Genomic DNA, 13,333 nt, shown 5'->3' on the forward strand with positions numbered 1-13,333 from the left:
CCTCGAGGTGCTGCATCGTCTAGTTTTCCAGCTGGGAGCGGCGTCCGAAGGGAGTTGGCGAATAGGAGCGACGGGGCTGGGGAGAGCAAGATTGTCGTCATTGGACCGAAGGCGAAGAAGAATAGGGGCAGTTCGGCGCAGGAGAATTAGTGGCGGCATTATCGGAGCGGGCGGCATAGGGACAAGAAGGGCCACCTGGGGGGCGAGAGTAGGTAGTATAAGTAGACTGGGTCGGGGAACTCCAGTGACTGCGACAGTGCCGAGAAATGTGCCCGATTCGATGGCAGTGAAAACAAATGGGCTTGTCGTCAGCAGTGCGCCAGTCAGATGGGTTGCGGAAACGTGGTGGGTAAGAAGATGCGGGACGGGGTGGAATCGAAGAAGCCGGGCGGGTATCAGGGCGATGGGCCGAGCAGATGGTGTGAAGACCCATGTTTTTGAACTCCTGGCGGATAACTGCCTGGATCAGGGAAACCGTGACTGCAGGTGCGTTGGTGGGGCTGGAGTCGAAAGCAGCCGGATAGGCGGCCTCGAGCTCACGCCGGACGATCCTGGTAATATCGCCAGTGTTGTTGGGATGAGGAGCGTCGGCACAGGAAGATGTCGCTGGGGTGTTGGTCCGACGGGCAAACTGCTGTTCAATACGTCGACTTTTAGCGAGTTCCAGGCGGTGGCACTCTTTTATAACTGCATCCACCGTCGCCACGTTGTTGAAAACGAGCAAGTTGAAGGCGTCATCGGCAGTGCTTTTGAGGATGTGGGAAACCTTGTCTGACTCAGTCATGTGTGCATCAACTTTGCGGCACAGAGCCAAGACGTCCTGAATGTACGTACGTGACATAGGGCTCTGTTGACGTCTGCACACGGCTGGAAAGCGCCTTCTGCATGGCAAGTTGGTGATTGTAAGGGTTGCCGAACAAGTCTCGAAGCTTTTGCTTAAGTGAATCCCAACTGGTGAGTTCATCTTCGTGCGTCCGAAACCAAACTCGAGGTGTGCCACCGAGGTAAAAGACTACGTTGGCGAGCATGATAGTAGGGTCCCATCGGTTATTGTGGCTGACGTGTTCGTACAGGCTGATCCAGTCATCGACGTCTTCCCCATCTTTGCCCGAGAATACGCCAGGATCACGGGGAGTGGGGAGAGTGATGCAGGTCGTCGAAGTGGCAGCGGGTGTCGGAGCCGGCAGAGTTGAGTTGTCGTCACCGGGAGCCATGAAGGAAGGCTCGACGTACCGTCCACTGCGAAGCTCCGTAACGAGGTACAGGGAACGTCCACCTCCACCAGATATGTTACGCAGGAAGACGCAGACGAAAAGCTATATACAAGTATATTTACAAGAAAATACGCCGTACCTGGCCAAGAGGCAACAGCCCGCGCTAGCCTCTGATCGTCATCGTCGTCTTCACACTGCTCGCCTCTTTGTGATCGCAAATACTGTTCCGTGGCAATATTATCCTCATATGTACATTTTAGCTGCCTAATTGCATTCTGAAGTAATTAAGCAACAATTTCAGTTATTAGGTGAGAATCCATTCAAATAGCAGAAGAAAAAAACTGCTCAAGAAGCCGTATATTTGCTCTCTCTATGCCACGAAAAAATGCTACATATACAATCAAGTGAGAGCTTTAGAAAAAGTAAACAAGGGTCTATCATGGCCTCACTTATCATTAGGTTTTCATTAGAAAAATTTCTTCTCGAGGTGAATGTCCTTTTGGAACTTACTCTGCAGATGGTGATCAAATATAGAGAAGAGTCTTGCTTGTTGAGACACTGTTATTTCTGTTATTTTGCAGATGCACATTGCTTATCTACCACTGTAAGCTTGCTGAAATGTACTAGGTGGTGCATAAAGGCTCCTTTATTTGAATGGTGTTTGTTGTTTAGTGTTTGTTTTGGCTGCACTGCTTCTCAAGAAATGGTGATATTATTGAACCAATGATGAAACATGACTTTATGCCTCACTTTCAAGGTGGTATGAATTGAAGGACGCTCACTTCGTGCTTAGTGAGGTGCAGTCATATCACTCCAGAGTGCCGGTTTTCTGGGCAACATTGACCAAATTTCATTACATTGCAGAAGTTAAAAGTGTCAGCGTTTTGTGCTTGTCTGGAACCGGTTAATTAGGAACCCCTTGAATGGCGGGCTTCAAATCTTGCATTAGGATCATCATCTGGCTCTTCTAGCTAAAAATTAATTTGTCTAACATTTTTATAACTGGTTTTCTTATTGCTATTTCGAGTTATCCTTAATTATATATCTCTGTGGTAAAAGCAGTCCCAAGAAAATCACTTATTTATCGCGTCTTCCCTAGCTATTTTTGAGGAATTTCGAAAACATTTTCTGAAACACCCTGTATATACCCTTCCGAGAAAAACAGGTGTCCTGATGACAAGTGCCGTTTTTCGAAACATTGACTCTGGATCGAGGATTCCCTTGTGCACCCTACTGTTAAAAAGCCGGCCCCCTTGCCAGGCCACATTGGAAATTGTGCTTATAAGTTGGCTTCTGTTAATTCAACCGTGACGGAACCGACAACGTCGATCGAATTATCCGGCGGGTCGAATTAAGTAAGATATAGAAAAAACGCCACAACACACCACTGATTAATTTAGCAGTGGTTATTATGCCTATAGCTCATTCTAACGCGCACCCGAATCAAATGCCCGCCCGCTTTCAATGTGTCCAAAGTAGAAAATTTGCGTATAAATTATATTAAAGCCCCTAAACAAAGTAGAAATCTAACGCGCACCCTATTTTTTAGCAAGAAAAGTAAACAAAAGTCGGACATATGTGTTGCACAAGAGCGGCCGGTTTTTCCAATGTCGGCTTCGCCTCAATACGGCAGTGTTATGCGGTAAATTATATGAACGCCGCGAACGCGGTTATGGTTTCGTGTCTGATTACACTGCGCAGGCAATTGTCGACCCAATAACCTTGAAAAAAAAAAAAAAGAAATGCACGCGTTAGAATCGTGTAAGTACCGTAATCAGACATTGTGAGCTACCGTCATTGATTGAAAATCTTGCTTTTCGGCAGGAAATTGACGTGTGTTTAACGCATTTATTGTTTCCTAAAAGCTACGCTGATACATGCTGCCGCCAAAGGAATCGCTATTGGGGTCGCCATAATTTTTAACCTCCCAGGCGTTCCTCGTCAGACAGTTTGATTTTTGCACCATTTGCCTAATCAGGCCGTCAACCAGTTCGTGCTTCTTCTCGCCGAGTGCTCATACTACGTTTGGTTGGCACGCCGCGATGCAGTTTTCGTGGGTCGGGCGCCGGGCCTTCACGAAGTGCTTGCGAAAGCACGGAAGGAGGTCCATCTCACCCGGGAGCGGCACCGCTTGGGCTAGAAGGAGTTTCTCGAAGTGTGTGCTCGTCTGCCTTGATTTTTGATGAGTCAAGTGGAAAGCTATCCATTAAGTTATGATGCATGCTCCTAACGTCGCTCGACTCCGCCGTGTGTGCGAGTCGATAAACGGGGTTTTGTTTGGCTCAGTGGAACCCAGAGCCGGAACCGGTGGTGGTGCACCCTCGTGTGGTCGCGCTGCCCCGCGTATGGCTTTGGTGCTCTCCATGGTTGTATGCCTGGCCTCTTTTGCGTCAAGGCAGTCCGAGGGTCAATCAGGCTTGTGTCTTGTAAGACTGATATGGCTGTTTGTGTGCTGAATGCAGTAACTCAGTGGCACTGCACCACAACAGTCCCCTTGTCTGGGAAGGTCCGTTGGCCCGAAACAAAGCCCCCCCACCCAGTCAACCCGGGTAGAGGGGGAGAGCCGGGGTCAATGTATCGAATGATGCTGGGTTGATGAATACATGTAAGCTCATGGACACGACACCTTCTGGTGCCAAGTCCTCTTCCAATCTGACAACGGCTCTCTGACCTGTAGCTCATGCTACGAGAACGATGTACTGCACTCCATGCTCCAACCAGTACGAGTAGGGGTACCCCTTGTTCTATTGTAAATAAGTTTGCCTTGCAGAAGGGTTGACATCTGGGCCAGTTGGTACATACTTGAAGTTTGCGTTTCCTGTGTAAATAAACTCCTGTTCCATTCCTCATCCTCTCGACCTCGTCATTTTAGCAAAAGAAGCAACCCTCGTCAAGAAAGCTCGGACGACGATGTGGGCCTGCTTAGCCTCCGTGTGATGCCCTGGTAGCGCAGGCCAGGTACCCGTTACGAGATGCACCAGCAGCATAGGCCAGAGAGCGACCCTTAGTTGATGCCAGACTCCGTTGCCATGACCCCCGAATCATACTGTCTATCAATTTGCTATCGCAATCAATGCTTTGCCTATCGGGCAAAACTGCGAATTTTTGCTTACTACACAAAATAATAGTCACCTCCAACTACACTACTACTTATCTGACCATATTGCACTTCAAGCCGCTCAAAGCTTTCTGATCTGAATTCTTTTAATGAAGTGAAATATTTTATAGGTCCATTCAATTTGCCTGCACTTTCTGAACTAGTTCACAAGGTGCTGCACTTCATTCGTTTCACCAGTTCAACATGGCGGCATCTTTTTGCCATTTGTTTCACTCAATGCGGGCTTCATGCATGACTAGTTCACAGCATTCCCTGCACTCGCCAGAAAGGCAGTGCAGCGTTTGTGCATGTGCCCTATGCCTGTTCCACACAAGAAAGAACTTGTACTCAACTGTCGGGAACTAGTTCATGAAGTACACGGTGAATAAAATGGACCTTATATAATGTGTAATTAAAAGACAAATGACAGGAAAACAGAAAAAATTCCCACAGGAGTGTTTGAAAATATCGCCACATTATTTGAAGAGCATCTTTGTGCTACCCAAGGCAGGTGAAATGCATTGGGCAGCAAGCTCCAAAGATAAGAGTGCAGAAGCCTAACCTCGGCATGACGAGACGCATGGATATTTGTGAATTATCGTCATCATCATCATCAGTCTGTTTTATGTCCACTGTAGGACGAAGGCCTCTTCCTGCGATACCCAATTACCCCTGTTCCGCACCAACCGATTCCAACTTGCGTCTGCAAATTTCCTATTTCATCACCTCGCCTAGTTTTGTGCCGTGCTCGACTGCACTTCCTTTCTCTTTGCACTCATTCTGTAACTCTAATGATGCACTGCAGTTCTATTTTTTTCTCTTAATGTTAATTAGAATATTGGCTCTTCCCGTTTGCTCTCTGATCCACACCGCTCTCTTCCCGTCTCTTATAATGTTACATCTAATATTCTTCGTTCCATCGCTTTTTGCGTGGTCCTTAACTTGCTCTCGAGCTTCCTTGTCAACCTCCAAGTTTCTGCCCCATATATTAGCACCGGTAGAAAGCAGTGATTGTACACCTTTCTTTTCAGTGATAGTGGTAAGCTTCCAGTCAGGATCTGGTGATGCCTGCCATATGCACAGCAACCCATTTTTATTCTTCTGTAAATTTCGTTCTCATGATCAGGGGCCCCTGCGAGTAATTGACCTATATAGGTAAACGTATGCCTTCACAGACTATAAAGGCTGACTGGTGATCCTGAACATGTGTTCCCTTGCCAAAATATTGAGTATTATCTTTGTCTTCTGCTTAGTAATCTTCAGCCCCACTCTTACACTTTCTCTGTTAAGGTCCTCAATCATTTGTTGCAATTGTCCCCAGTGTTGATGAACAGGAAAATGTCATCTGCAACCCAAAGGTTGTCGAGATATTCGCCATTGATCCTCACTCCTAAGCCTTCCCAGTTTATTAGCTTGACTACTTCTTCCAAGCACGCAGTTAATAGCATTGGAGAGATTGTGTCTCCTTGTCTGACCCCTTTCTTTGTAGGCATCTTCCTACTTTTCTTGTTGAGAATCAAGGTAGCTGTGGAATCTGTAGATATATTCGAAGATATTCATGTATGCCTCCTATACGCCTTATGAAATGCCTCTACGACTGCCGGTATTTCTACTGCCTTTTCATAATCTATGAAAGCCACATAGAGAGGTTGATCGTACTCTGCAGATTTCTCAATTGCCTGATTGATGACATGGATGTGATCTACTGTAGAGTATCCCTTCCTGAAGCCAGCCTGTTCTCTTAGTTGACTAAAGTGTTGCCCTTATTCTATTGGAAATTATCTTGGTGAATATTTTATACAATACTGGAAGTAAACTAATGGTCCTATAATTTTTAAATTCTTTTAATGTTTCCCTTTTTGTGGATAATGGTGGCATTCTTCCAGTTCTCTGGAACCCCTGAAGCCATGACATTTCGTATAAAGGGCCGCAAGCTTTTCAAGCATGACATCTCCTCCATCTTTTATTAAACTGACTGTTATTCCATCTTCTCCTGCCGCATTTCCCCGTTTCACGTCTTGCAAGGCCCTTCTGACTTCATCACTAGTTAGTTATAGAAGGGGCCTCTGTATCCTGCTCATTACTACTTCGAATGGAGGTAGTGTGGCTGCTCTGTGGAATATACAGGTTAGTGTAGAATTCTGCTGTTTTTACTATATCGTCTAAATTCCTGATATTCCCCTGCTTATCTTTCAGTGTGTACATCTCGGTTTGTCCTATGCCAAGTTTTCTTCTCACTGTTCTCATGCTGCGTCTATTTTTTACTGCTTCCTCAGTCTTTCTCGTTATAATTTCGAATATCCCTTACTTTCTCCTTGTTGATCAGTTTTGCCAGTTCACCGAATTCTGTCTGATCTCTTGAGTTGGACACTTTCATTCTTTGTCATTTCTTTATTAGTTCCTTCATTACTTGTGAAAGCTTACCTATTGATTGCCTTGGTGCCTTACCTCCTACTTCAATTGCTGCTTCTGGAGCCAGTCTAGTTATGGTTTCGTTCATTACCACTATATCATCTTCATTGCTCTGTTCTAAGGCTGAATATTTGTTTGCAAGCACCAGTCTGAATTGGTCTGCTTTTACCCTTACTGTGTCTAGGTTGGCCTGTTTCTTTTTGACCAATTTTACTCCTTCTCTCTTCATATTGAGGTAAATCCTAGACCTCACTAACCTATGATCACTGCACTTCACCTCACCTAAGTCTTCTACATCCTGCACTATGCTGGGATCAGCAGGAAGTATGAAATCTATTTCTCGTTTCTTCATTAGGAATTTTCCAGGTTCTTTCTGTTGCTACGCTTCTTGAAGGTATTCATTGTTCGGAGCTTATTCCTTTCTGCCAATTCTAACATCTCTCTAGTGTTCGTAAAATCGATGCCCTAGTTGCCAACTGCTTGTTCACCAGCCTGCTTCTTGCTCATTTTTGCACTAAGTCGCCCATAACTACAGTATACAGAGCTTGCACTTTTCTCATCACTAATTCGACATCTTCATAAAACTGTTCCATTTCTTCATCATCGTGACCGGAGGGTGGAGCATAGGCTTGTACTACCTTTATTTTATACTTCCTACATCAGGGAGAGCCATATATTTATTTGTGGCACTAAGACAACAAATTGCTTGTAATTAGCATGGCCAACATTTCCAATAAGAATTTTGTTGTTGGTTTTTCTCAATCTCAGATCTTTCCTGCAAAACACTGATCCCTACAGGAATAATAAGACCAGGTCTATGGCATTGCTAGAAAATGCTAAGTACCGTTAATGAGCCAAGCTTGTCTTTGGCAGTTTTAACCGGAAACGCATGAACCCAGCTCGTCCAAGGCATGAAAGGGGTTAACGAAGTGAATTTCCTCAATGTACTTTGTTTATAATTACTATATATGTAGTTATTGCACAACAAGTTCGTTTTTTCCTGCACTGTCTGCAGTTGTAGTCATTGACTACGTCTGTTCAAAAATGTTTGGTTGGTTCTTTAATAATAGTAAATTAATTCACCTTACCTAAATTAATCCTTTTCTGTGTTATAAACCATCTACCCACTTTTATGTAGCACCCTCCTTATAGAACAAACTAACCCTTGAGGTACTAGTAAACTACGCTAAAAGGAATCCAATGAAATTTCTTATTGCAGAGCAAGGCGTGATGAGACAGTATTATTGAATATATAGTAACACGTTTTACTAGTCAAGACCATGAAGAACATAAATGTCACTTTTGCAGTCTTTCGGTCTGTCTACTTTTTATCTAGTGCACTTAAGGAGTTCTTGACCTCCATTTCTTCATACAAATTACTAGTGACATGTCTACAAATTAACAGATGGTTCAAGACTCTTTTCTGTACAAATTTCAAGATGCAGTCATTGCAACATAGCATTCTCTTTATTCTCAGTGATTTTAACTGGAAATTTTTCAAGGCCCTATTTCATGAATGCAAATGTATAGAGACTACTCTGTGGAATGTCTTTTTTAATGTGTGTATGTTTATTTGCTTGTAAATCTACTTTCAGTTGTACTTTGTATACCTTTGCTGCACTACACAGTGTTATGTACTGTACACCTTTCAGTATGCATTACATATCACTGCACTATTTTTGCACTACTGTGTAAACATTTTTCTGGATAGTTGTCATGCTGCCAAGAGTACCTTTTAGTTCAGGAGACCTTCCAAACTTAAAAAAAAAAAAAAAAAAAAACTTTTTCTAACTTTACTCTGGGAAAAGTGCACCCACACCAAGGTGCTAATACATGCTTAAATCCCTGCACTGATGGTGTGCAATACTTGTTCCCAGCAAAATCTTGCATGGCATATTGTGAACAGGTCCACACATCTGAATGTTATGAAATTTTCTGATTAACAAAAGAAAATGTAGGAACACTATGCATGTATCAGCACACTCATCCAGAAAGTACCTTTAACAAGCAACACAACAGTCAGAACTGACATCAACATATTTTATTTCAATGGAAAATAGGCCATGACTGCACTTCCACCTTTTTTTTTTTTGTGCATGTACAAGCAGGCAGTTAGTAAAACAAAACAACACATCATAAGCCTATATGACGTGAAGCATTTGAACCCACTTACGAAGTGCAGTGCTATCCCGGAAACTAGATCATTCAAGGATACACTTCAGTTTGCTTCATATACTGGCTTTGTAGTTTTACCTTGTTTGGTTACAATCGCATGCCAGCATTATGCTTTTATGACATGATACTGAATGCCTTGCTCTCCTCTTCGGCTGCATTATTGAACGAGAATGAGTGCACTTGGCGTCCCAACAGTCTTAAACCTATCGCTGAGTGAAGCGAATCATCTCTTGCTATCTTAAGACATTCAATTAAGCGTTCCCACAAAACATTCTATAAAACAAAAATTACTTCTACTAATGTAACTTCTACTAGGTGTCCTGTAGTCTATTATGTGCACCAGCACAAGGTTACCATTCATAATGTTACCATTTACACAGCATAAGTGAAATCCAGGAAGGCTTAAGTGAGGCAGGGACACAGTAGGAACCAAAATGAGACAAACAAATGTGCTCACAGCATATTTTGTTTACATTTCACAAGCTAATGGGTACTTTTTGTTCAGCCTCCTTAAGTTCCACGACAGCAATTAAGCAAGCACCTTTTCTGGAAAACATTCTCCTGCACTGATTGTACTATTTATATTTTCGAAGCAAATGAGCACAATATACTCAGAAAAAAACACTGAATGCCAATTACTTGCAACTGTAAGCAAAAAAGGCTTGTTAGACTGATTTCTAACTGAATTCCTTAAGTTGTTTCTAGTGCCATTTTGATATCTTGAACACAATATTTACTCCTGGAAGAGAAAAAGGAAAGACCCAAGCAGCTATTCAGTCTCGTAATACTGCAGTAGTCAAAAACTACAAAGGATAAAATTTCAGAAAAATTCTCACTTGAACAAATAATGCCCCATACAAGCCCACAGATTCTAATGACATTGAAAAGAAAATTTGGAACAGCTCTGGCTTGTGGCATGAGTTCACTAAGTGGTGAGTGACCATAAAGCATTTCCATAGTTCTAATCACAGGGCAGAGAGTAGATGGATGCCTGACAGCAATCTACACATTCTCAGGCAAGTGAAAGCCTTCCACACACACCAAATGAGATGTCAACAGTCTACAATGGTGCCTTATTGTCCACTAGCATAGAGCAGCATAACGCCTTAATGTTTAATGAAATGCGTTGAATTCAAGGAATGAGCTTCGAAATGAAAAAAAAAATTAAGAAACACTCTGCTCAACAAATTGGGAAATTACACCCACACAGTCAACTCACTGAGGGAGCAAGCAGCAGAACACTCAAGCAGGCAGGCAATTCTTCAGCTTGTTTTCAAGGTAGGGATTTTTTTGTGAACATTTCTTGTGCAAAGTACTCTGCAGTACCATTAACCAGCTCTGACCTTCTCTCCATGCGAAGCCAGAAGATGGCACAGCTTTTCTCTGTGTCATTGTTTAACAACTTAAAATATTGCTACTCAACTGGAACAATGGAGAGCTTGAATTGGAGAGGCAATTATGATATGTATGCTCAAGTGGCACATCTAATCACTGCAAAGTTTAGTTCTACTGCATCAGTGAGAGCTGTACATTTTGAAAACACATCAACAAATGTAGATCAGACTTAAGGCCTGCACTGTATGGTAATTTTCAACTTTATGCTTGAAAATAAAGTACCAAGGCATAGCCAGATAAGTGTCCTCATATTGGACTTTGCTGGCACACAATCGGCACAGTACAGCGCCATCAACTTCAAAATGTGCAAAAATAACACCATTTATAAAGGCAACATGACTGTACCTTCAGCATTCACCATCTATTGTGGCAACCCTAAGCTGAGGATTTACAACAGATCTAGTGCTTAAAACATTTCACAAAAGACAGCCGAAGCCCAGAGAGCACCACGGTGTTCACATGGTGGGTAGTCGACGTGGGCTACACAAGCAGATACGCATCACTGGTGTCACAAACACTGGAATAGTGCAATATGGCAGAAACCAGCCACATGAGCACATTCAAAACACAAAAGGACTAGGGTCCACAAGAAGAGATGTGGCTTTGCATTTGTCCAGACAGGCAGCATCCCACTCAACTGCAGTGCAAGTAAACCTGCTGCTTGTATATTTCACGTTGCACATTTTGCTGAAGGGAGCTCCTCTTGGAATAAAGTGCCCAAAAGCAGTAGCACAAAAATTAAAAGGAAAGCAAGGTGGTCAGAAATGTCTCAGTTCTTGTCTTGCAGCACTTCTTGCTTGCAAAAACATTTGATCAGGCTGCAACATTGTAGCAATAAAAACTGGGAATGCTTTTGATGTTGTCAAAGGAAACACCTGACTAGACAAACACCAACAAGCTCAAAAGAAGTCCAGAATGACACTTGCGAGCCAAAACAGGTAGCAAGGAAAAATCTTGAGGAGGGAGACGAGATGCATGTGTAGGATATGAACACTAGCATCAATGTGGTATTTCTCCAGTGGGCACAGTCTGATGTGACGATTCAACGTGTCTTTGGCTGAGTGGTAACATTAAGTAATTCTCATCACATGTTCAACATGACAAACCACCCAGTCACCCCAATCATTCACTGGCAATGCAGAGGAAGATATTGTGCAACTAAAATGGGTCACAATTTGCTGTATGAAATGGAATGGCAAGACTTGTGACAATAAAAGTATGACTGGCTAACCCAAAACTTGAGGTTAAAAACACAGTGTACACAGCTGACAAAAACACTGACACTGCAAAGCCCACAAAGCTGGGCACTCGGAGGTGAAAGCTTATAAATAGTAACTAAAAATGGCTGACAGCATAAAACACTGGGCATAAAATGGGCATTGCTTCAGCCATGCCAGAGGCTTCAGTGGAGACAAATGCAGCTTGAAAATGCCTCCCAGTACTAGCGTTAGCAACTTCGGAAAACACAGTATGGGATCTTGTGGACAGGCAGCAAAGCAGGAGCGTGCTCCACACACAGTGAACAAGCCCACAGTATGCACTAGACCATGACTGGGGGACTGGCTGGTTGTCACTGCACAGCAGTCGTCATGCCAGGTGGCTGTCCCTTCTGCACCGAGCGAGGAGTTGGGGCATATGTACAGAGGTATATTTAAAGCTGGCCTCACGGCTGTGCCTCAGGGGCTGCTCCAGCAGGTGCAAAGTGGAGCCGAAACTGGGCTGCACAAGAAAGTGCCACTGTAAGCATAAGCCTGCACATGAGGTTAATAGCTGTGTACCCACCGGACTTCGTGGCCTCTTCCACTGTGGCCTCCTTGCACTCGTGACCCCGATGACCGACCAGGCCGCAGTTGTAACAGCTTGCCACCTTGGCACTGGTGGGGGGAGGAGGCACCACCACGGAGGGCCCGCCGAACGTGGCTAGGGGAACATAGGCTGCTGCTGTTGTGGGTGGGGCCACATAGCCCGCACCTGACAAGAATGACAGGTAGCCATTGCTCTGGTGGCCCGCATGCAGGAACGGGGGAAATGAATGCTGCGGAAACATGCCTGCTGGCATAATTCCTACACTGTACATGGGCCCAAAGGCTGCGGTGGTTGTCACTGCAGGATTGCTATGGGGGACTCCATCTGTGGTAGTCTTCACAACAGGTGCCAAGGCACGCACCGGTGCACGAGATGGGCCATAGGTTGGCCGATCGGTGAGCAACAAAAACCGGTGCTGAGGCTCCACCAGGACAGAGCCAGGAGGTGCGTACCGAATGGGCATCACTGATGGTGGCTGGCTTCCTAGGCGGGCTGCCTCGGGTGGCACCACGCTGGCAGCAGTCTCAGTGGCTTCACAGGCAGCAGGCCACTTAGCACAGTTTGGAACATAGGAGCTACCTGTGAAATGGTGACCAATGTTGTGCAGCTGACATGAGATTGATACAAAACAAATCTGGGTAAGTAGCTGACCAAATTTTCAGACCTGATTAACTTCACAGCACCATTGCCAAAGTGAAACAATGATTAAGATTTCAACATCACGCAACATGTCAGGCATGGTTCATGTCTGATGTCACAAGTATCACAACTGTAATCAAGTCTACTCTCGTTCATTGCCCATACCAAAGGTTTAGCTGGCAAGAAATCTGCGATTTTGAATGCCCTCATACTGATATGGCTTGACACTGAAAAGTTCCAAGCTAACTCGGCACCAAACTAACTTTTATTCACTGGTTCACCTATCCTAAGTGATCGAGCCCACTTATGATAAGCATCATCATGCGGGATGCAGTCACTATATCTGAGCACAAATAATGTGTGGACTTAAATGGGTGAAAAATGAGACAAAAGCTTCTGCTGAAAAAGAAGCTCGTTATTTAATAAAACTTTGCTCCTTTAAACAGCAGAGTCACACTGTTCAGAGCAGAAAAAAAAACCCTTAAAAATTCATGGTTGAAGCACTTAGAGTCAGTGGTTCCTCATTACCATCAATTCGTCACTAGGCAGAAAAGTGTAGCACAGTCAAGTCACATTCAGCAATGCCAAACAAGCA

The 13,333-nt window shown here is 44.1% G+C and overlaps 1 protein-coding gene across 2 annotated transcripts in view; it reads right to left on the reverse strand.

The window, feature by feature from the left end:
* Positions 1 to 8,749: 8,749 nt before the first annotated feature.
* LOC126544501 (uncharacterized) overlaps positions 8,750 to 13,333 on the reverse strand; it is a 69,375-nt gene continuing 64,791 nt past the window's right edge. For both annotated transcript variants that reach the window (XM_050191844.3, XM_055061777.2), the window contains exons 10-11: positions 12,076 to 12,678; positions 8,750 to 12,012 (exon numbers count right to left, since the gene is read on the reverse strand). In XM_050191844.3, the coding sequence (XP_050047801.2) occupies positions 11,957 to 12,012; positions 12,076 to 12,678 (659 nt within the window). In that variant the 3' untranslated portion in view covers positions 8,750 to 11,956. The remainder of the gene's footprint in view (positions 12,013 to 12,075; positions 12,679 to 13,333) is intronic.

This window comes from Dermacentor andersoni, chromosome 1 (assembly GCF_023375885.2).
Source record: "Dermacentor andersoni chromosome 1, qqDerAnde1_hic_scaffold, whole genome shotgun sequence".
NCBI lineage: Eukaryota > Metazoa > Arthropoda > Arachnida > Ixodida > Ixodidae > Dermacentor > Dermacentor andersoni.